At 45.7% G+C, this 21,425-nt stretch overlaps 1 protein-coding gene across 3 annotated transcripts in view; it reads left to right on the plus strand.

Annotated features, from left to right (window-relative positions):
• Positions 1-21,425, plus strand: part of EEPD1 (endonuclease/exonuclease/phosphatase family domain containing 1) — a 131,563-nt gene that overhangs the window by 22,941 nt on the left and 87,197 nt on the right. For all 3 annotated transcript variants that reach the window (XM_041727472.1, XM_041727470.1, XM_041727471.1), the window contains exon 2: positions 214-1,285. In XM_041727472.1, coding sequence (XP_041583406.1) covers positions 408-1,285 — 878 coding nt within the window. In that variant the 5' untranslated portion in view covers positions 214-407. The remainder of the gene's footprint in view (positions 1-213; positions 1,286-21,425) is intronic.

Genomic DNA, 21,425 nt, shown 5'->3' on the forward strand with positions numbered 1-21,425 from the left:
GAGCGGCTCGGAGCGCTTCTGGGGCGTAACGCGGCCAAACCGGAGCTCCGCGGGGGAAGACCCCTGGGGGGCAGCCTCGCTTGCGTGTGCGTGTGCGCGTGCAGGAGCTGACGAGCCCCGGCTGCGAGCCCTGCCCTGCCCTGGATGGGGAGTGCTAATGCGAACTGATCAACCGATCCGATCGATGTGTGTGTTTATCAATTTGTTTTCCAGGCGGCCAAGTGAAAGGCACTTTTGGACACCCTGGGCATGGAGATTTAGTGTTTGTCTTTGGTGACCGCTTGGTTCCCTGCGCGCTCCCTGCCCCCTCCCGGGCCAGTGAAGGTCCGTGGGGCTTCCCCGCCTGGCCAGGCGGTTCGGTGCTCCGCGGCGAGGCCGTCCCGGGTCCCGGGCCCCCGGCCGCCGGCATGGGGAGCACGCTGGGCTGCCACCGCTCCATACCGCGGGACCCCTCGGACCTGTCCCATAGCCGCAAGTTCAGCGCGGCCTGCAACTTCAGCAACATCCTGGTGAACCAGGAGCGGCTCAACATCAACACGGCCACGGAGGAGGAGCTGATGACCCTGCCCGGCGTGACCCGCGCCGTGGCTCGCAGCATCGTGGAGTACCGGGAGTACATCGGCGGCTTCAAGAAGGTGGAGGACCTGGCGCTGGTCAGCGGCGTGGGCGCCACCAAGCTGGAGCAGGTCAAGTTTGAGATCTGCGTGAGCAGCAAGGGCAGCTCCGCGCAGCACTCGCCCAGCTCCCTGCGGCGGGACCTGCTGGCCGAGCAGCAGCCTCACCACCTGGCCACCGCCGTGCCCCTCACGCCGCGCGTCAACATCAACACGGCCACCCCGGCCCAGCTCATGAGCATTCGGGGCCTCACGGAGAGGATGGCCGCCAGCATCGTGGACTACCGCCGCGAGCACGGGCCCTTCCGCAGCGTGGAGGACCTGGTGAGGATGGGCGGCATCAACGCTGCCTTCCTCGACAGGATCCGACACCAGGTGTTTGCAGAGCGGTCCAGGCCCCCGTCCACGCACACCAACGGAGGCCTGACCTTCACCGCCAAGCCTCACCCCAGCCCTACCTCGCTGAGCCTGCAGAGCGAGGACCTGGACCTGCCGCCGGGGGGGCCCACCCAGATTATCTCCACCCGCCCTTCCGTGGAGGCCTTTGGAGGCACGAGGGATGGGCGGCCGGTGCTGAGGCTGGCCACCTGGAATGTGCAGGGCTGCTCAGTGGAGAAGGCCAACAACCCCGGGGTGCGAGAAGTGGTGTGCATGACACTCCTGGAAAACAGGTGAGGACAGGAACCCACCGGGGGTGTTGGGTGCAAAGGCAGTTCTTGCACGGCCTCATCTGCGCGTGCAAATGAGTGGGCTTTTTTTCGGGGGGAGGGAGGGGGCAAGATTATTTAAGCAGTGTTCTTGAGGCCCCAGCTAATATTGTCACCTGTGGCTGAGCTCTCCTGCTCTAGAATTTCCTGAACGCAGCCACTGGGGCTCGTGGCCCGTATCTTGAACGTGGCATATCTGAGATCAGTTCATAATTTGGGGGTATGTGGAGATTATGTTGGTGTTATTGCTTTGGAGATCGTTGTTTGACTCAGAAGACTTCACGGGGTTTATATCAGATCAGGCGTGCAGAGTCTGGGAACTCTTGCACAATTCTGCACATGGGAAAGAGCTAGTTGGATTTTTTTTTTTTTTAATGAGAGGGAAAGTCACATTTGTTTCACCAAATATGCCTATTTGTATGCACAAAATCATCTGAAAGGCCAGGTATTTGCAAACACATACACTGTGTATATTCACCAAAATGCTGTGAATGAATCACTCCTCATTCTTTTTCCTTATTTAGCCTGAAGTTGGTGTTCAGGTCCACAATTGCAGCCCCAAATGTATGTAACCTCTCGTGTCCTGTAGCCGGGAAAGGTCAGGCTGATATGTGGTGAATATTGGCCAGATTTTCCCATCTGAACCGCAGGGGAAGGAAGGGCTCCTGACTTGTAGGAAGGGCTCTTATCTCAGCATGTTTACATTATGCACAACATTGCTCTCTGTAGGAACTTCTGTTAACCGCCCCCGCCCCCATAAAACAAAACAATATTATTGTAGCAGTAACTCCTGCTGTTAGTAAAACAGTGTAGTATATAATGCAATCACCTTTGGGAAGGAAAGAAGTCTTTTTAATGGTCTCTTCTGGGTCAGAAATCCTCTGATCCTGGTCTTGAGGGACTGTGCTATGCCACCTGCCAGAGCTGGAGTGTGTGTGCGGCCACTAGCTGCTTTCCTTTGCACTGGGCTGTCGGTGAGCCTGGTGGGGCAGCCGGCTAGTGACCTGAAGTGAGTTCTCGGCGGACAGTCACGGTGCACTGTGGCAGAGCGTCAGGATAAATGAGTGAGGAATAAACCAGGTCACACCGTTTCTCTGGCTCTGTCCCGTGGCACACTGTCATCACAGGTCAGAGCACTGGACCGGGGGAGCTCCTGGGCACTCCCCCTGAGCTGCTGTGTCCTCTGTTTTGTGCTGTAACTCACTCCTTTTGCAAAAATCATCTTGTATACAGGTGAGAACTAGACTGAGCGCTGGGTGGTATTTATCCAGAATGGCTTAATAATTGCTCTCTTCATCCATAGCAGCATAGGTGCGTGTATGGGAGAGGGAAGGGAGGGGAAGGGGAGATGGCTGTTTAATTCCTATTCCTGAGTTTTCTTAAGGCTTAATTTGGCGGGCAAGTGGGATGAATCAGGATCTGAAGTTGCCCCAGGGGGGAACGGCAGACCAGCCGCTCTTGCCCATTTACTGTGACAGTGATTTTTCAAGTGTGGTGTCTGGACCAGCATCAGCGTCAGCTACTGACTTAGAGACCCTGGGTTTCTGTGTTTTCACGCACCCTCTGGGTGATTCCAATACACATTGAAGTTTGAGCCCCATTGTACTGTGTGTTGGGCAATCAGCTGTCCCTGTGGCTTGCTCTGTAAAGCACCTTCTCCTGTACTGGCTTTTCTAACAGGATCCATGAATCCATGCAGAGCTTTCCAGGTACTATGTTTTCTTTGGTTCTTCTGATCATCTCTGTGGTTGTTCAACCTCATGATGCTCTTTCTGGCCAGAGTTCGAGGGACGTATTCCACTTCTAGGGTAGATGAATGCGAAGGGTAGGAAACGGGAGAGAGGGCAGGGCACAGTTGGCCTCAGAGCAGGGTCAGCTCTGCAGTGTAGACTTGGGTCAGCCAAGGGCATGCTGAGAAAAGCACTAGCGACTCCTGTCCAGCACGGAGTTAGGATTTGTCTTGGTGTTTCTTTTTTGGATTTCCTGAAGGGATGATGATTTGTTGAAGACATTTAACTCTGGCGAGAGTGCTCGAAGAACTTACCTGGACCTAGTAGGATGTAGAAGGGAACACCTGTAAGTAACCAGGAATGTGACCTATGTCCCTATCACATTTCTCACCCTTGGCCACGTGTGTTGTCCTGTGGGTTGGTGGTTTCTTTTGCCTGTTCACAATGTGCTCAGAGTGTTCCAGGACTCCTAGCATCTTATTAGGGTCTGGTAAACATACAGTAATAGGCTTAGGGCTTGATCCCCTGTCAAGCTGGAGCAGATCCATTTGTCTGTGTGACTGTCCTAGGGCACCAAAAGATGGCTGGCTGTTACACAGTGGGTCACATGTCCCCAGAACGACAGTGCACATTCTCCAAGAGCTGTGTGTTCATCCTGATTCACAAACATCTCTCGCATTCCAATTGATCCCCTTATTAATAAGAGGAAATACATTTAGTTTGAGCAAGAATGGATGCTGGTAATTTTCTATTTTTTATTTTTGTACATGTGTGTTTATCATCCAAGTATCCTTCATACTTTCTAATACTTCCATATGCATTTGGTTTCCACATTAACCCGGGAAGTAGGTAATGCTTGTTCTTATTAATGATTCTACATCTCTGGGCGAGGAAACTAAAACTAAAGACATTAAATAATTTGTCCTGTAGCTCATTAGTGACTCAGCTGGGAATAGGACCCAGACCTTCTGACTTTAATCCCATGCTCTTTGCGAGCATGCAGTGTTCTGTAAGCAGGCCACCTTTATCCTACCTCTTGTTCAGGCATCCGACCCTCTGCCCAATCAAGGGCACTGGCCAGTTTGTGTGCTAGTCACATTTAAGAAAATAAATCCACTGTATAGGCCTTTTAATGGATGCCTTGACTCCACCTTTTCTGTGGAATTCCGGTGAAATTCCTTAACCTTTCCAAGTCTCAGTTTTTCCATCTGTTAAATGTAACTAATGAAAGAAAAAAAAAAAAGAAATACTTCTTTTGTAAAGGGAATCCTAAAGAAATGCTTCTTTTGTAAAGGGAAGAGCTGGCTCTTTATTTTCCTTTCTGTGGGTTTGCTTTCGTAGGTATCTTTTCTTAGCCTAAAGGGTGCCAGTGTGGGACTCTAATGGTTAGAGTCCTTTCTCGCCCTGAGATGTTGCTGCTGGGTAGACCAGCGTGTGTGGGCTACAAGAAACGGTGTTTTGCGTGAAGACCGAGGGAGGACAGCAGAAAACTAGATAATCCTATGAGCACCAGGAGCCTTCAAGGACATCACCCTGTGGCACAGAGCTGACGAGTTTCATCAGATTCCTTTGCCAGGCCTCAGTCTTGGGCAATGTTACTCCTTGTTCAGTGTTTATGGAGCAAGACAAAAAGAGGAATGCTTCTGCTAAACATCCTTGCAAAATTTGGTGACAGCCCACATATGGAATGAAGATTAATTTTTAATTTTCGGTTTTTGCTGAGTAGTTGTTCTACTTTGAAAAGTCCCTTTGGTTTATGGAAGAATAAGCCCCAGTGGAGCTGACTTTGACAGTCTCCCAAATAAATAAATAAATAAATAAATAAATAAAGAGGTTTAATATCCCACTCACACATTTTCCCCATGGCCTCTTTCAGAAGGGAGCGTGTCGAAGTCTTTGGCCTTATAATGATCTCAATCTGTTTTCTTGCTACATGTGTGTCAGCAGTATCAAAGCACAAGGTGAATTAGTGCCTGGCAACGCACACTGATTGTGGGAAATGGGATTTTAGTTGATCAGACTTGATTAGTAGGATCGATGTAGACACAAGCTATCTTGTTGTTTGATTCATCCATTGAGAAATCCATGTTGAGTAGCTGCTGTGTACATGTGTATGCTAAATCCAGGAGTCAGCCTGGCCTGTTATTTAACTTAAGTAAACGTGAATCGGCTTGTGTGGCTCAGCCTCAAAATAGTCTGAGAAACCCAGATTTTCAGGAGCGGGGGTGGGGGGGGGGTGGCGGGGGAGTCACTGAGTGTGATTGATTTCTGGTTGTATTTTTCCCATATGAATAACGAACTAATCTTGGGAGACTGAACGGTGGGTAGATGCAGCCAGACATAACATCTAAGGCAAAATGGCCAGCAACCCTCTTAAAGTAGAAATTATGAAAACTGTTTTGACTGTGGAAACTGAGGCTCAGAGAGATGAAATGGCATCTGTGTGGCCTTCAGAAATGTAAATTGGAGTCAGGATCTGGAGCCAGGCTTTGTCTGATTTTAGAGGGGGAGTGGAAGTGTCTCTTCCCAAACACCGTGTCCTTTGACTGACCCTTGGCCCACCTGCTGTTCCCTCCCTGTCTTGGGTCTTAGGCTGGCCAGGCATCAGGGCTTCACCCAGACTCCTTGGGCTAAGGCAGGCCCCTGGAGGCCTCTGCTCCCTTCCTGTTTTTCTTCCTCTGAAGGACAGGGCTTATGGCCAGAGGTAGAGCAATCCAGAAGGTGTCAGGGCCTCTCCACCCGGCCCCTCAAATGTGAGTCTGTGACCTTGGCTCATCTCCAAGGTAGAGTTCCGGTTTTGTGAGCCAAGGAGTTCTGGGTGGTTTCCAGAGGGAAAGGTGGTCGGTAATAAGACTTCTGTGGATTAATAAGAGAAAATAGTGTGAATGGAGGGAAGTCCTGGTGTGTGCATGAGGCAGACTTTTTTTTTTTTTTTTTTTAACCAAAGGGAAAGATGTTTATCCTACAAGAAAGATGGGCTCATTTGGGATCTGATTTTGGAGGTCTGATAGTATCGCTTCTCCCAGGGGATATTCATTCCTCTATTATATATTCATTCAACAGATATATCTTTTGAACTTCACTAGGTACTGGGTTCTGTGTCAGACTCCTAATAATGAGACACAGTCCCTCCTGTCATGTTAGGTGGGGAGATGGACAAGTCAACCCATAACAGTGGTGAATGCTGAGGGGGGATGGAGGTGAGTTGAAGAGAAGCCCGCTGAGGTGGATGCGGGTCAAGGAAGGCCTCAGCTAAAGCTGATGGATGAGAAGGACCCAGGCATAGAAAAAGTGGTGTATAGTGGGAAGTGGGGGGACAGGGGGGCAGGGCCAGATGGCTGGGGCCTCTAGGGCTCTTATTTTAGCAGGAGGAGGTCACAGTTGCAAACTTTGATGCAAAAGTTGATGATTTACCTGTTACCAGGCTGTTCTTGTGTTGGAGGGGGAGTGCTTGGAGCAGATCCTGGAAGTTGGGTAGAGACTACAGTTTGAGAAAGTTGAGTAAAGGCTACCGAGGATAGGGAGTGGGGGGAAGGGCGAGTGGGTGGAGGTGAGAGCATCCTTTAGCGGCAAAGACTGGAAAGCCATGCCTGTGTTTTGGGTGTTGTGGGGATTAACCATGTGGATTCCTAGAAGGCAGGCTCAGAGGTGGTTAAGGAATCCTGGGCTAGCCCACACGCCTCTGCATTACATTGACATGATGCAACTTGCCGGCCTGACCGCTGCCCTTTCTTCTTGCCTCACTCTGGACAGGTCCACAGTGCCCCTTCTGGACCGGGAGGGTCTGGGTCCATAGTGGTTGGAGGAAGAGGCCTTGTGGTCTGTCCTCTGTGCAGACCAGCTGTCTGATGGGGCCACTTTAGTTTTAGTATCAATGGTATGTGTAGCAAGGGCATATCTGGGGGGTTTGGGGTAACTATTTCTATTAAAAGACATTTAAATTTAGTTCAGCATTGATTGAGCACCCCCTCCTGATGTCCTCCTCAGGGATGTTAGGGCCCCAGGGAGAGCCTACCCTGTCGTCAAGGAGCTCACAATCTGACATAGGGACACATCTGCTGGTACTTAGCCGCGTGCCATGGGCTGTGAGGGAGGAGGTGAAGCTTACGCACAGGGATGTGGTACCTGTCTGCCGGGCTCTGGAGGTGTGTGCAGTCCTCCTGTAGGGGAAGGATAGGACCAGGTCAGGTGGTTGGGAGGGAGCTCATGTGGAGAGGACAGTGGGATCTGAGTGGTAAGAGCAGGGTGAAAGTCAGCAGCCCCCTGCAGTTCCTGACGCTCAGGGGTCCAGGCTGGCTCACCGCCCAGGCTTATAATCTGAAATATTCAGGCAGGGAGCACAGCAGGTTTCCGTGAACAGTGCCTCACAGTAGAGAATAGTATTGAGGTAGGTGTTATTTGCAGTGTGTTATTTTTATCCCAAAATTACCCTACTTTACAAAAGGTTTTATCTCAGAGTTCCTCAATAATGATCTCTGCCAATAACAAAATGATGCATTTCACTAAAATTTGATGTGCTCGTCATAGACACCCTGGTCTGAGGGTAGTGATGTATAGTTGGGTGGAAATTTCACACCAGTGACAGCTGGTGTCAAAACATCCAGCAGGTGCCACAGAAATGCCCCCCTCTACCTCTAGGCATGTAGTCCTCAGCAAATTTTTAGGAACCTCAAAAGCTGCCTGACCCTGTTGCTGTGACCATATGCAGGCATGGTCTGGCCAGCAGCTCTTTTTGTAATATTTTGATTGGCAGCTGCCAAACAGCTGGAGAGGAACCCTGGGGAGGTATACTCAGAGTAAATGTTTCATTGTAAAGAAAAGTCTTGAATTCTTTACCAAACTGCTGGATAAAGAAACCCTTGGGTTTTCTTTCCTGAACAGAGCTGCCTCTACCTATGTTGCTTTGTCATTTGTTTCCAACAGTCCTATTTCCTGCGAATTCTATTTTGGTTCAGCCATTACCTGATTAAGCTGTTAAGCTGGGCCTTCAGTTGTTTTATCTAGAGGCCACTGTAAACTCCCGAAATGCAATGCCGCAGCCAAGGGAATGTTGTTCACGTTGCCACATTGAAAGCTGCGTGCATTTGGAGTGCGGTTTTGTCATGTTCCAGGGATCTGAATCCTGTTTGCTCGCCCAAAAGTTGCTAGATGAAAGCCGTACTTTGTCTTTCTTAGCTTGTGCTAAAAGCACAGTGTCTTTTGAAGCAGGAGGTCTCGGATGGATTGTTGTTTTTCAAAAAATACTGATTTAAAAAAAAATACTGATATAATACTCTGTAAGGAAAAAAAAAATAAACCAACTTCTTTAGAATGTATTTTTGATAAGCAAATTCAGCCTGACTTATAATGTTTTGCAGTCTTCATTTTCTTAGACGACGAAAAAGTAAACATTCTGCTGGCCTTGAAGTGGCAATGATGGGCATTGGGCTGTGGACTCATCTGCCAGTAGACTCAGGGCTCTGGCCTTCCTTGCTCGGTGGGCAGCCTCTGCAGTGTCTGGTTTGCTTTACTGGTCAGTTCTTTACAAAGTGGCTCCCAGTCATTTTTAATTTGAAGACCCATTTTTAAAAAAAAAAACAGCAAAATATCGCACGTCGCTCCCACCACCCAGTGGTGGTTGTATTTTCAGTGTCCTCGTGGAGAAAGTAGTTGTACTAAGAACAGAAACAATGGCAGTTAACATTGATCATTCCTGCAGCTGAGGCCCAGAGCCCAGTCGCTTCACAAGTGGGCATCACCATTAGCCCGCTGGTACAGCTACGGAGAGATGGCTCAGAGAAGCTGAGTAATTTTCCCCAAGGTCACACAGCTTTTAAGTGGTGGAGCTTGGACTATGTGGAGCCCAAGCAATTAAACCCCAAAGTTTGATGATAAAAGCTACTCTGAGCTCACTCATGCTCTTCCACGTGCTTGTCTTTACTCACCGCCCTAGCCTGCATACCTGCGTACTGGACTAGATGTTCTCCTAACAACTTGGTTTGAGTTCCCTAGGTCATGATCTTTCATAAGTATGCGGATCTATAATGATATCTGTGGGTGTATCTCGTCCTTGTTTCTTCAGAGTGGAGCAAGGATATTTGCAACGTTGTCTGAGTGCAAGATACTGTATTTTTACAACTTGTCAGTCTTTTACAATGGTCTTGCCCACACCTATTAAGACAACAGTTTCTTTAAATAACTTGCTTTTATAGAAACTTCTCAAGCATTTTTCTCAGTTTTCTTTAAAAAACTACTTCTGTTTCTGCTCACATTCCTATTTCATCTGTTGAGATTACATTTCAGGAGACCACGGTAGCATGTACAACTGACATAAACAAATCCGGGAACAGATACAGCTGACCCTGGGTAAGCACATGATGGACAGCTGATCTGTTCAGGAGGACTCTGTGTACCATGGGCATCCATCCCTCTGCATGTTTTCTGAAGGGACTGAGGGTAGTCTTCTGGGTCCCCGAGTAGAGGTTGGTTAGGAGAACATCTATGGTGTCTTGAAAAATGCTGATATCTGGGCACCTGGGCCCAAATAATATTATTTATGGAGTCTAAGGACAATATTTGCTGTATATGTATATTGCAGACCTCTGGCGGTAACTGCAGGCTGTTACCGACCCCCTATTATTTTCTCTAGAAGATTGACTCAAAAATTATAACCAATTATAAGGTCAAGGCTCACTGTCCCCCCCCAAATATACTGCAACTTTTAGAAATAAAAGAGGTGAAGAAGTAATGAGCTTTTTGTTGTTGTTTGCTTGTTTGAGTTAAGACCTATCCTAGGCAGCATTTCCTCCGGTAACATAGATGTGCTGCGTATGACATTCATGAATAACAGTAAACTGGGAGGGATTTAAGGAAGTGGACTGGACTAGGGAAAGTACCTTATAAAGTACCTCCCCAAGTGTGTCACTCTGCACCTTCTTTTTTAACTGTTCCAAATTCAGTTTTCAGGTTTGATTTCTCGTTAATGTTAAATCCATGTCCATACATGTGAAACTATACCAGAGACCGTTGTATTCAGCATGTACACACATGCTCAACTCAGGTAAATGCTGGGCAAGACTGTTTGAGGTTGATTTGTGGTCTTCAATGATGTGACTGTTATCCAACATAACTAATAAACCAACATTTCTAATAAAAATGCAACGAGTTGTTAAATACTGTTACCAGTTTTGACATAGAAATAGAAGATGCTGCTATCTTTTAAACTTTGGGGTAAATTTAATTAAAGAGCTTCTGAGATTATAAGATGGTTGTTTAAAATGTTACCATTTACAACTATTTATCAAATCTATGAAAACCAGGCATTTCTTGTCCCTGATCTACCAAACTAGATGATGAGATCTCCCCTCTACATGCTAGATAGGATCCTGCCCGATTCATAGGCTGACTAACAAAACCAAATAGATCTTTGGGGGAGAAAAGAGTTAAACAAGATGGAGACCAAGAGATGATTGTAAGATCACCCATAAAAACTGATTTCAAATGCAATGCTTGCGTTCATCAAACAGCTGTGGTATTCTTATTTATTGATTGTACCTAGTAAAGGTTACATATTTAAATATATACACTTCTTCTAAAACATAAAAGTCTCTTCCATTTCTTAGGTTTTTTCTAGAGAGGGAAAATGATCACTATATCTGCCAAATGCCTTTCAATTCGAAGAAGGAAAAGCAATTGCTCCCACGGATAAGATGTGTCTTGTTTGCTACAGCTGTCCTAACAAAGTGCTGCAGACTAGGTGACCTAAAGAACAGAAATTAATTTTCTCACACTTTTGGAGGCTGTAGGTCCAAGATTGAGGTGTTGACAGGGTTTTTGTTTGTTAGTTTTATTTGTTTTCCTGAGGCCTTTCTCCTTGGCTTGTAGAGGACCATCTTCTCACTGTGTCTCAAATGGTTATCCTTCAGTACCTGTGTATATCCAGATTTCCTCTTCTTCTTCTTTTTTCTTTTCCTCTTTTTTTTTTTTTTTTTTTTTTTGAAGTAGGCTCCACACCCAGGAGCCTAACACAGGGCTCAAACTCATGACCATGAGATCAAGACCTGAGCCAAGATCGAGTTGGATGCTTAACCGACTGAGCCACCCAGGTGCCCCAATCAAATTTCCTCTTCTTATAAGGACACCAGTCATATTGGATTGGAGCCACTTTAATGGGCTTCTTTTACCTTCATTACCTCTTTAGAGACCCTGTCTCCAAATGCAGTCAAATTTTGGGGGTTTGGACTTCAGTGTATGGCTTTTGGGGACACAATTCAACCCATAACAAAATGATGTAAGAAAAAACGCCCAGGGATTCCTTCTTGGCTCTTTGTGAAGAATCTGCTTCTCTGGGTTTTACCTGGAGAGATGATGATTCAAGATACTTGTTTAAAAGTTTAAATGCTAGATAGAGTCCTGGAGTGACACTCTGCCCAACAAGAGGGAAGCTTTTCTTGCCAGCCACAGTTTGAACTTCTCTCTTTGCAACTTGCCATTCCTTGGTTTTCTTCTGAAATGTAGCAGTCACCCCAAACCTTTTACTCACCCTGCCAAGGCAGTAGTTCCACTTTGCCGAGTTCCTTGCTTGCCCTTGGGCGCAAGTGATGGTGACACATGATTCTGTCTGCCCTTTAGAATTTAGTGCCCTTTAGAAGTGCTGGGGAAAGGTGAGAATCAGAGGGACCACCATGAAGTCCACTCAAATTCAGCTTTCCTTGCCTTGTATTGGTAAGCACTGTAGCAGCGGGCTCCCCTGTTGGCCTGTGTTCCCCCCCAAAGCCGTCATTCTGTTGTAATTGCCTGTGCGATGTCGTCTGCACTCCTAGACTGTAGTACGGCCTACTTTCAACATGATAACACTCAGGGATTTGTGGAAAGAAGAAACCACATTTATTGACTGTTTACTTTGCCCCAAGTGCTATTGCTAAGCCTTTTATCTTCACACCATCCCAGTGAGCTAGGTAAAGTATCCCCACCTTACATGTTCGGAAACTTATCTTAAAGAATTTAAGTAAACTTGTTCAAGGTCACATGGTTGGTGCACGTGGAGCAAAAAGTCAAAGCCAGGAAGAATTACTTGGAGCCCAAAGTCTTTTATGATCAAAGGCGGAGAATCCATAAACTTGGAGATTTCCTAGACTTTTTATATCTGGAAAGCATGAAAAGCCAAGTTAAATTGGGGAGTACTCCCTGGAGTGGGTCCCAGCCGATAACTGAGGAAATCATCCTATTCTACCATCCGGTGAAGTCAGAAATGTGGGGCTTTCGGGGTGCTGGATTTTTTTAAATTGCGATATAATTTACATACCATATAATTCACCCTTCTAAAGCGTACAGTTCAGTGGGTTTTGGTATATGCACAAAGTTGTGCAGCCCTCACCACTATTCTAGAACATTTTCATCACCCCAGGAGGAAACTCTATATGCTTTAGCAATCATCCCCCCCCACCCCCAACCCAACTGCCCAAGCACCTGGCAACCCCCAAGCTACTTTCTGGACATTTCATATAAATGGGATTATATAACATGTGGACTTTTCTGTCTGGCTTCTTTTACTTAGCATGTTTCAAGGTTCATTCTCGTCGTGGTATGTGTATTTCTTTTTTTTAATGGCTGAATACTGTTCCATTATATGGATATACCACATTTCTTTATTCATTTGTCAGCTGATGAACAATTGGGTTGTTTCTACTTTCTGGCCATTATGAGCAATGCTGCTGTGTACATTCATGTGCAAGTTTTTGTGTGGACGTCAGTTTTAATTTCCCTTGGGTATATATGTAGGAGTAGAGTTTCTGAGTCACATGGTAATTCTGTGTTTAACATTTTGAGGAACTACTAGACTGTTTTCCAGATTGGCTGCACCATTTTACATTCCCCTGAGCAATAGATGAGGTGTCCTATTTCTCCAAATCCTCTCTAGCATTTGTTATTCCCTTTTTCTCTTTTTCCCTTTTTCTTTTCTTTTTCTCTTCTTAATTATAGCCATACTGGTGGGCATGAAGTGGTATCTCATTGGGGGTTTGAGTTGCATTTCTTTAATGACTAATGATGATATTGAACATCTTCTCATGTGTTTACTGTCTTTTGTAGATCTTCTTTGGAGAAATGTCTGTGCAGATCTGGGTGGGCTGTTTTCACACCTGTTTCCAAGCTGATAAAATACAAGATATTTTTATGCTAACTCACTTCTTACTCCATATCCTCCCTCTTTCTTGCCCCTTAATTGTGGGGTCATTATACCGGAACCTAAACTAGAATAATCACTTTGTAATAGGAAAAAGTGCCCACTGTCCTACAGGAACACCCTTCCCCTCCCCGCCCCATCTCAGGGGGAACATGGAGAATTCCATTTCGTGCTTCATTATTCTGGCTGGAGCGGTCTGTCAACACTGGACTTTTAACACTGACCTTGAGAAGTACTGGATGTCCTCTGATTTTTATATTTAAAGTATATGTTTTGGATGGAACTCTAGCACTTTTTATCTACAGCCAAATGTAACATACAGCATGCCAGGATTTGCAATGAGAGGTGAGCTTTGGATGGTTCACGACAATATCTGCGCATGACAGGACCCCGCGCCAGAACCCTGAAGGAGCACTTTCCATAAGACTCTGCCCAAGTCATCACAGACAAATGAAGTTTTACATATATTCTTTTGAACCCAGGTGTGGAGACTTGAGTCCTTATACACAGCCAATGTTGTGTCACCCATCAGTGCTAGGCCCCACTTCTGTTTGGTTTATTTTTAAAAAGTCTTTTCTTCTTCATTCCCATCCCTATCCATCCCCTTCCATAGGTCCCCAGTGCAAAGTGCTAAATAAATGTCCTTAGACATCTCTTTGAAAAATGGAGTGCTTTAAATCTGCAGAAACCCTGTGTTTTTATGGTTGCCAGCTAGCTCTCTGCTCCTGATGGCTGCTTAGCCACTGGCCGTGTGCAAGGACAGGTACCACGTATACTTGTCCATCCCCAGGTGGTGACACACCATGCTGCCTTGGGTTCCCTGCTACCAGTGAGACCAGCATGTCCTTCACGTACTTTTCAGGCATTTGGATTTCCTCTTTGGGAAACAAGTTTTCTCAACTGTTGCTCATTTTGTAAACTTTAAAATTGCCTTTAAAAATGTTTTCTTATTATTTTTAGTTGTTTGGAAGTTTGTGCATATTCTAGATGCCAATCCCCAGAGATTGCAAAGCTCTTTTCCCAGCCCATCACCCTGTGTTAACTTTGCCTTTGGTGCCCTTCATGCAACAGAAATTCTTCATTTGGATGTGGTCGAGTCTGCCAGTTTCTCTTCTGGCTGCTGCTTCACAAATCCATCCCCAACCCCCTGCACTGAGTTCATACCTACATTTTCCTCTCTGTTTCTATATTTTATAGTTTCCTTTTGCATCTACGTTTTTAATCTATCTGGAGAATACCTTTGTGTAGGGGTGAGGTGGGGACCACCTACAAACAAGTTATCCTCCCCGCCCAACTTGGGACACCACCCTTACCAGATGGGTACACGCGTCTCATGGTCCATTTGTGTGGGTCTGTTTGTTCCTACATTGTTAATAATACCGTGGTGTCTGGTCGAGTGAGTGTTTGTCCTTTGTGTCTACTTCAAGATTTCCTTAACTGTGTAAACTTTAGAGTCAGTTTGAGTCTCAAACATCCTGTTGGATTTTTTTATTGGAATTGCATGAATTTTACAGATGAAGTTTGAGAAAATTTGACATCATTGCAATGTTAGCTTGCCCTTTCTTTGAACCTCTGTATTTCTTCATTTATGTAATAAGTCTTCTTTTGTAATATTTAATAGATCTTCACATATTTCTCTGTGGAGGTCCTATGTATTGGTTGTTAGGTCAAATCTTTGATACTTTGATTTTTTATTTTTAAAATTTCCAGAGAAGTTCTCTAGTTTTGTTGTCACTCATTCTAGTGTTTAACTATCCTTATGACCATACCACTCTTCCTCTACTTACTGTACATCCTTCATTTGTAGTTTAGGCCCATTTTGCTGAATCTTTCCTGGTAGAAGGAATAACCAGCCAACCAGAACCCCTGTGAGGCTCTCTCTGGATATTTGGAGACCTCCATTCAGTCTCCTTCCACCTTATAGTCTCTCTCTGATTAATGTAACTTCATTTTGCCTTTTTCCATGGTTTGTATTTTTCAAGGATAAATCAATTCTCTGACAAATCAATACTATAGACCTCAGATTGTCCTTTTTTTTTTTTTTTAAGTTTCTTTATTTCTTTTAGTAATCGCTACACCCAACATGGGGTTTGGACCCACAACCCTGAGATCTGAAGTCATGCACTCTTCTGACTGAGCCAGCCAGATTGCCTCAGATTGTCCTCCTTGTTTGAGTAGGTATATAAATATGAGTGGACTCAGTGGAAGAACCTAAAGACATGCCACCAGCTTAAACCAAGTCAAAAAAAAAAAAAAAGTAGCGACCCTAAAATATAAATGTTTAAATTTAAAACTAATGTTATTTATGCAGAACAACTCTAGCAACAGATTGTATTTTATTGTAGGTCAACTTTGAGATCAGAGACCTTGGAATTATCTTTAATAGTTCAAACATCATTTATAGAGTCTCATTTCTTATAAATCTTATTTGCTTCTCACGTGTCCGTGGATTCCTCTCAGTCTGACCACAGACATATGTCTCTGTACATGCCTCCACCCACAGAGTGTCTGGATATGTGTGAGTTATAAATATACCCATCATTTTAAATAGATCTTTATCTTTAGTGTTAATTGCTTCTTTCTTCTTCCACTTTCTCAGTGAGTAAGTCAAATTGGGAGGACCTGTCTGCAGCTGGCTGTGTACTGCCTTCAAACTAACTATTTGTAAGTTCTTCTCTGTAGTTAGTCTCAGCCAAACCCAATGGTACTTGGCATCTTATTTCATCTAAAAGCAACCCAGGTGAAAATGAGAAATTTCTTTTTCTATAATCAGGTTTCTGAATGGCCCGGGGGCTGCTAAAGTCAACGTCAGGTACCATGACCTAGGTTTTTTGTGTAGTGCAAGGCCAGATTGTGTAGTTTGTTTTTGGTGTCCAAGTAGGGGTCTTTAGTTTTGATATGAAACATTTAAAACATACAGAAAAATATAAATAAAACTTGGCAAACTTCCTCCCTCTTGTCCATGCATCTTACTTTCTTGAGGACCTAGAGCCCTTTTATCCCACTGTCATTCCTTTGGATCCCCCCACCCACCCCATCACCACCACCCTTATGTGCTTGGAATATTTCCTTCCTTACAAGACGTGGTGGGCAGCAGAGTCTACCACCCATGGGGGAAGTTGGAAATACAAAGGCTTGCTTTCCCAGCATCCTTTGCAGTTAGGGTCTGGGTTCTGCAGGCTGGTGAGTTTGTTCTAATCTCTGAGTTGGGAGCCAGTGGTATTGACAGCTCAGAGACATGAAGAGCTCACTTCATGGCTCACAGCCATGGGGACAGTTTGCACAGGATCCTGTCCCTGGGACAGCAGAGTGTGGCTGCTGGAGGGTAGTGGTGTCCAAGGGTGGGTGCTGTTGGATGCCTATGCTGCAACATCACGAGTTTGGAATTGTGGCAGTCGGGTGCTCACCCCTCAGTCTTGGGTCCTGTTTGCCCCTTATTCCTGATTGCCTAGTCCTAGCTTCTTAATATCCTTTTAACGAGGTCCTTTTTTGCTTCAGTTGGTTGGTGTTGCTTTCTGTTTCTTGCAATCAAGAATTCTGACCAATATACTCTGATATATAGGCCCTCACAGTAGTTTTAAAACGCTCTGTAGCCAAAAAAATCTTTTCTTAAATGAAATCTCAGGAGGAAGCACAGTATGCAAAGCCAATGAAAGGAGAGCCACTTTGGGTGAAGAGTCTCCACGGTGCAAGCAAGGTTAAAAATCCACAGCCCTGGACCTTTCTTGACGTTAGATCAGTTCCTGCCTCTCCGCCTTTGTTGCCTAAGCCTTGTTTTCTCTGCCGTGCAGCTACTGGATGAGCAGAGGGTGGTGCTTGCTAGTGGTTCCTCATCAGTTTGTGTTTCCAGGCCCTCAAGACTCTGGCCTTCTCTTTGATGGCTTTCACCAGGTGGGTGGTTACAAAGCTGGCCCCTGTCCAGACCCTGCACAAGTGTGGATACTTAGATCAAAGGACATTTGTTGCATGTCTTTCTTAGAGTCTTCTTCAAAACACACATCCATTTTTTTTGAGATTTTACTTATTTATTCATGAGAGACACAGAGAGAGGCAGAGACACAGGCAGAGGGAGAAGCAGGCTCCCCATGGGGAATCTGATGTGGGACCCAATCCCAGGACCCCGGGATCATGACATGAGCCAAAGGCAGACACTTAACCACTGAGCCACCCAGGCGCCCCAACACACATCCATTTTTAAGATAAATTTTTTTATCTTAAAAAATTTACCTTAATAGTCAACTGATTGATGAAATTTACCCTCACATATGGAAAAAGGATGTGTTTTAGAGTGGCGCCTCTCAACCTAAGCAATTTTGACTTAAAATTTTTTTTCACTTTGAGGTTATTATAGATCCACATTCTGACATTTGGGACCAGATAATTCTTATTTGTGGGGGCTGGCTTGTGCATTGTGGGGTGTTTACTGACATCGCTGGCCTCTATCCACTAGATGCCAGGAGCACCCTCCTCCTCCAGGTGTGACAACCAAAAATGTCTACAGGCATTCATTGCCAAATTAATGTCTCCTTGGAGGTAAAATCATCTCCTCTAGGCCCATTTGTAAAGAAGGCACAGAGAGCAGTATGACCATTGTGGGGACCGGGGCCTAGCCTGGCTGATTTCCCGTGGCTTCAGTAGAAGTGCTGGACCCTAGGGCATGAGCTGGGTAGGGAAAGAGGGAAGCCAGAAGGGCTGTGAGGAAGACCCCTTGGTCTCAACAAGGTTGAAGAAGGAGTGTGGATGACCTCTAGCAACTGGAGAGCTGGGATGGGGTAGGGGCTGGGTCGTGTATGATTTCAGCCATGGAGTGACTGCGTGTGGAGTAGAAGGCACAGTTATGGAGGTAAGGCCCTAAAATTCCTCTGTACCCCTGACCCCCTTGCTGGGACCACTAAGTAAAGAATGTACTTGGGAGCCACAGACTGATCCACCTCTCTGGTGATGAGGGTGAGCCTGGGATGCAGGAAGGGCAGGAAGGTTAAGCAAAGGCCCTATGGAAGGAGATTCCCTAAAGAGGACAAAGCAAGGTCTTCCCGTGGGAGGTTGATACACCTGCTGAACTACAGATCACTGCCAGAGCTGCTCAGGGAGAATCTCTTCCCTCCTGTGGTTCAGCGCAGAGCAGAACGCTGGAAGGAAAGAAGAGGTGTAGGGTTCATTATCTCTGGGCCTCATTTTACAATAGGAAAATTGGGTCTTATGGGAGCCTAGTGAATTTGGCAAGTTCTCTTAGGCAATGGCTATTTGAATAAAATTATTTCTGTCCTCCGATGCTGGGAGGTATTATCATAGTGATAATATCACTATTATCATTGCAAACATGTAGGGAAAATATTAGCAGGGTTTGAGACACTCAAGCATTAGTGTTGCTATTTCTATGGGGGAAATAGGAACACATTCCCTTAGTAATGACCTCCCTTAAACTAAACACAAAATTGTGACTGAAATAAGGTATTATTTTTTTGTGTGCAGAGAAACACCTCAAAGAATTGTATTTGACTTTAGATCATGCTGATTTGATCTGTGCTTGACCATATTATAAATACAATCCCAAATAAACTGCTAATGCTGAGCAGCAGATAAAGTCATTTTCAGTAAGGGAAAAGAGGTGGGAGGGAAGTAGCATATGGTATTAAGTTGTACGACCTAAAAATAAAGCTGCCTGATTCTCCCCATGTAGCTCTTAGGCCCTCTGAGTGTCTTCAGTGGAAAGAAAAATAATGAATCAAAAAATGATAATGTATATTTTGACTTAAAATGTGAATGCTTAACTTTTTGAGGACAGAAAGCAGATCTGTGGTTGACTGCAGATGGGCACAAGGAAACTTTTGGGGAGGATTGAAGTGTTCTAGAACTGGGTTGTGGTGATGGTCACGCTACTATAAATTCCTACAAATCGCTGGATTGTACACTTGCAATGGGTGGATTTTACGGTATGTAAATTTTACTTCCCTAACGCGATCCCACAGTGATCGCCCGGTGCTTAAGTAATATCTTATATGACTTCTCAGCAGTTTTCCTGTGTCTATGTTTCATGAGCCCCTTTAACAAGAGTCCCACTTAAAGTAGGTCTTAAACTCTCTGTGCTTCACGCCCTTCTGGAAAAATGGTGGCGATAATGTACCTCCCCAGAGGTTGCTGGGGCACGTAACTGAACTAGTTAAGTACAAAGCACTTACAGCAGCCCCTCTTCCTGGTGTTCTTGTCATCCCCACCACCACCTCCATCACTACCACCACCACCATCATCATCATCATCATCATCATCATCATCATCAGTATTCAAGTATTCAGGGCTGTTGTCATTTCCTTCTCTATCCTGGCCCAAGCCTGCCTCTGAGCCTCCCGCACCTTCTTTTCCACATGCTGCAGTCAGGCTGTAGCGTCTAAAAGGAAATCTAATCTTTCTGAAAACAGTGCTGTAGGTGGTTCCCCATAGCTCTTGGGTAAAGGCCAGACTCCCTGCACTAACAGGGGCCCCTACCCCAGCTATGGTCCCTTTGTCTCCGGCCTCACTTTAAGCTCTCCAGCCACCTCTTAGTGCTCCCCATGCTCCTGCCAGGCGAGAATTTTCCCCCTTCCCCATCTGGGCTCTTTGGGAGAGTCTCTCCACTATTTCTCTTTCTGTAGGTGCCAGCATCCCTGTGGCTCCTGGGGAAGTCAGCCTGGAGCCTGTGCCAGGCCCCTCCCAAGCCCTCAGCACCATTGTTCCTGGCATGCCTTATATACCCCCCAGGGGCCCCACAAGGTAGGGCGTGCCCACCTTCTCTGTGCTGGGCGCAGTGTCCAGTGCAGTGCCTGGCCCTACTAACCCTCGAAGGATAGCCTTGTCTCTCAAGTGCTGGCTTGCCTTGCTGTTTGGGTTGCTCCAGGGAAATAACCCGCTCCGAGTGTGTGTTCTGTTCATTGTTAAGCAGCCTCAGATCTGGAATCCTTTTTCTCTTTGGTCTTTGTTCAGGAGGAAGCTCCTTTTGGTCTTCCATAGGTTTGACTTAGACTGGGGAAGAGCTGTGGCCTTGGCATTGCACAGGATGATACTTTTCCAAGGCAAAGATCCTGTCTCCATCTGACCTCCTGGGATCTTAAAGCCCTAAATTAGAAATGCTTTCTTTGCATGGAATTAAAGAGCTTACCCATTAACCATCTGCTCACCTGCAAACCAACTTTTTCCTGTGGAGAGCCCCTTTATTATTTTTTTTACATGTATATTTAAAAAATATACTTAACACAGCAACATTTCCATTTTAATCTGAGGAATTCAGTGGTTTAGCTTCCACCCTGATAATCAGCCTGGTCGTCTATCACCACTGCTGGGCCAGTGAGGCCTGGCAATTCCCTGAAGTTATTTATTTATTTATTATTTATGATTTTATTTATTTATTCATGAGAGACACAGAGAGTGGCAGAGACACAGGCAGAGGGAGAAGCAGACTCCCTGCGGGGAGCCCGTTGCAGGACTCGATCCTAGGAACCCACGGTTACACCTTGAGCCGAAGGCAGACACTCAACCACTGAGCCACCCAGGCACTCCCCCACCGAAGTTTTATTTATTTATGAATATTATCTCATTCTTCTGACAATTCCATGTTAGCTGTATTTTATAATGTGCATAGTATTACACTAGTACTTCTATATAATTTATCAGTAACTTATATGTTTATCTATATATATGTCATATATCAAGAATACTGGTGGGGCTCTAGGGATGGTTGGGATAGTGATGTGTTATTTTAAAATTAGAAACAGGATTACAGTGACATAAAAGCTTATCTATATGCAGCGGTTTGTATACTTTAAAAATCAGCAGAAGCTTTTCCTGAAAGGGAATTGTAGGTAGAGCTCCAGAAGGGACACAGTATGCACCCCCGTGAGCACGAGGGGCTGGGGCCTGGAGTGCTGCCCGTGTAACTTCCCCTCACGGCCACAACCACCTGAGGAGCTTGGAGGGTGCTCCTACGCCCGCTTCCACCCCAGGAGCTGGCTCGGGGGGGTGCAGTGAGCCAGGGCCCTGAGCCTCCCACCCCAGGCACTGGGGGTGCTGAACTGTGGAGCAATGGAAATGAGAACTCTTTTCCACCAGAAAGAGATTCACAAATAAAGGAATTGGGTCATTGGCAGGGCATAAGATGCTTAGAGTAGTTGTGCAGCCACTGGTGGAAGTGACACGGGGTAACGCTCCACGGCAGCCTCCTATCTGATTTGCCATTTGTCCG

The sequence above is a fragment of the Vulpes lagopus genome, chromosome 13 (assembly GCF_018345385.1).
Source record: "Vulpes lagopus strain Blue_001 chromosome 13, ASM1834538v1, whole genome shotgun sequence".
In the NCBI taxonomy this organism is placed as follows: domain Eukaryota; kingdom Metazoa; phylum Chordata; class Mammalia; order Carnivora; family Canidae; genus Vulpes; species Vulpes lagopus.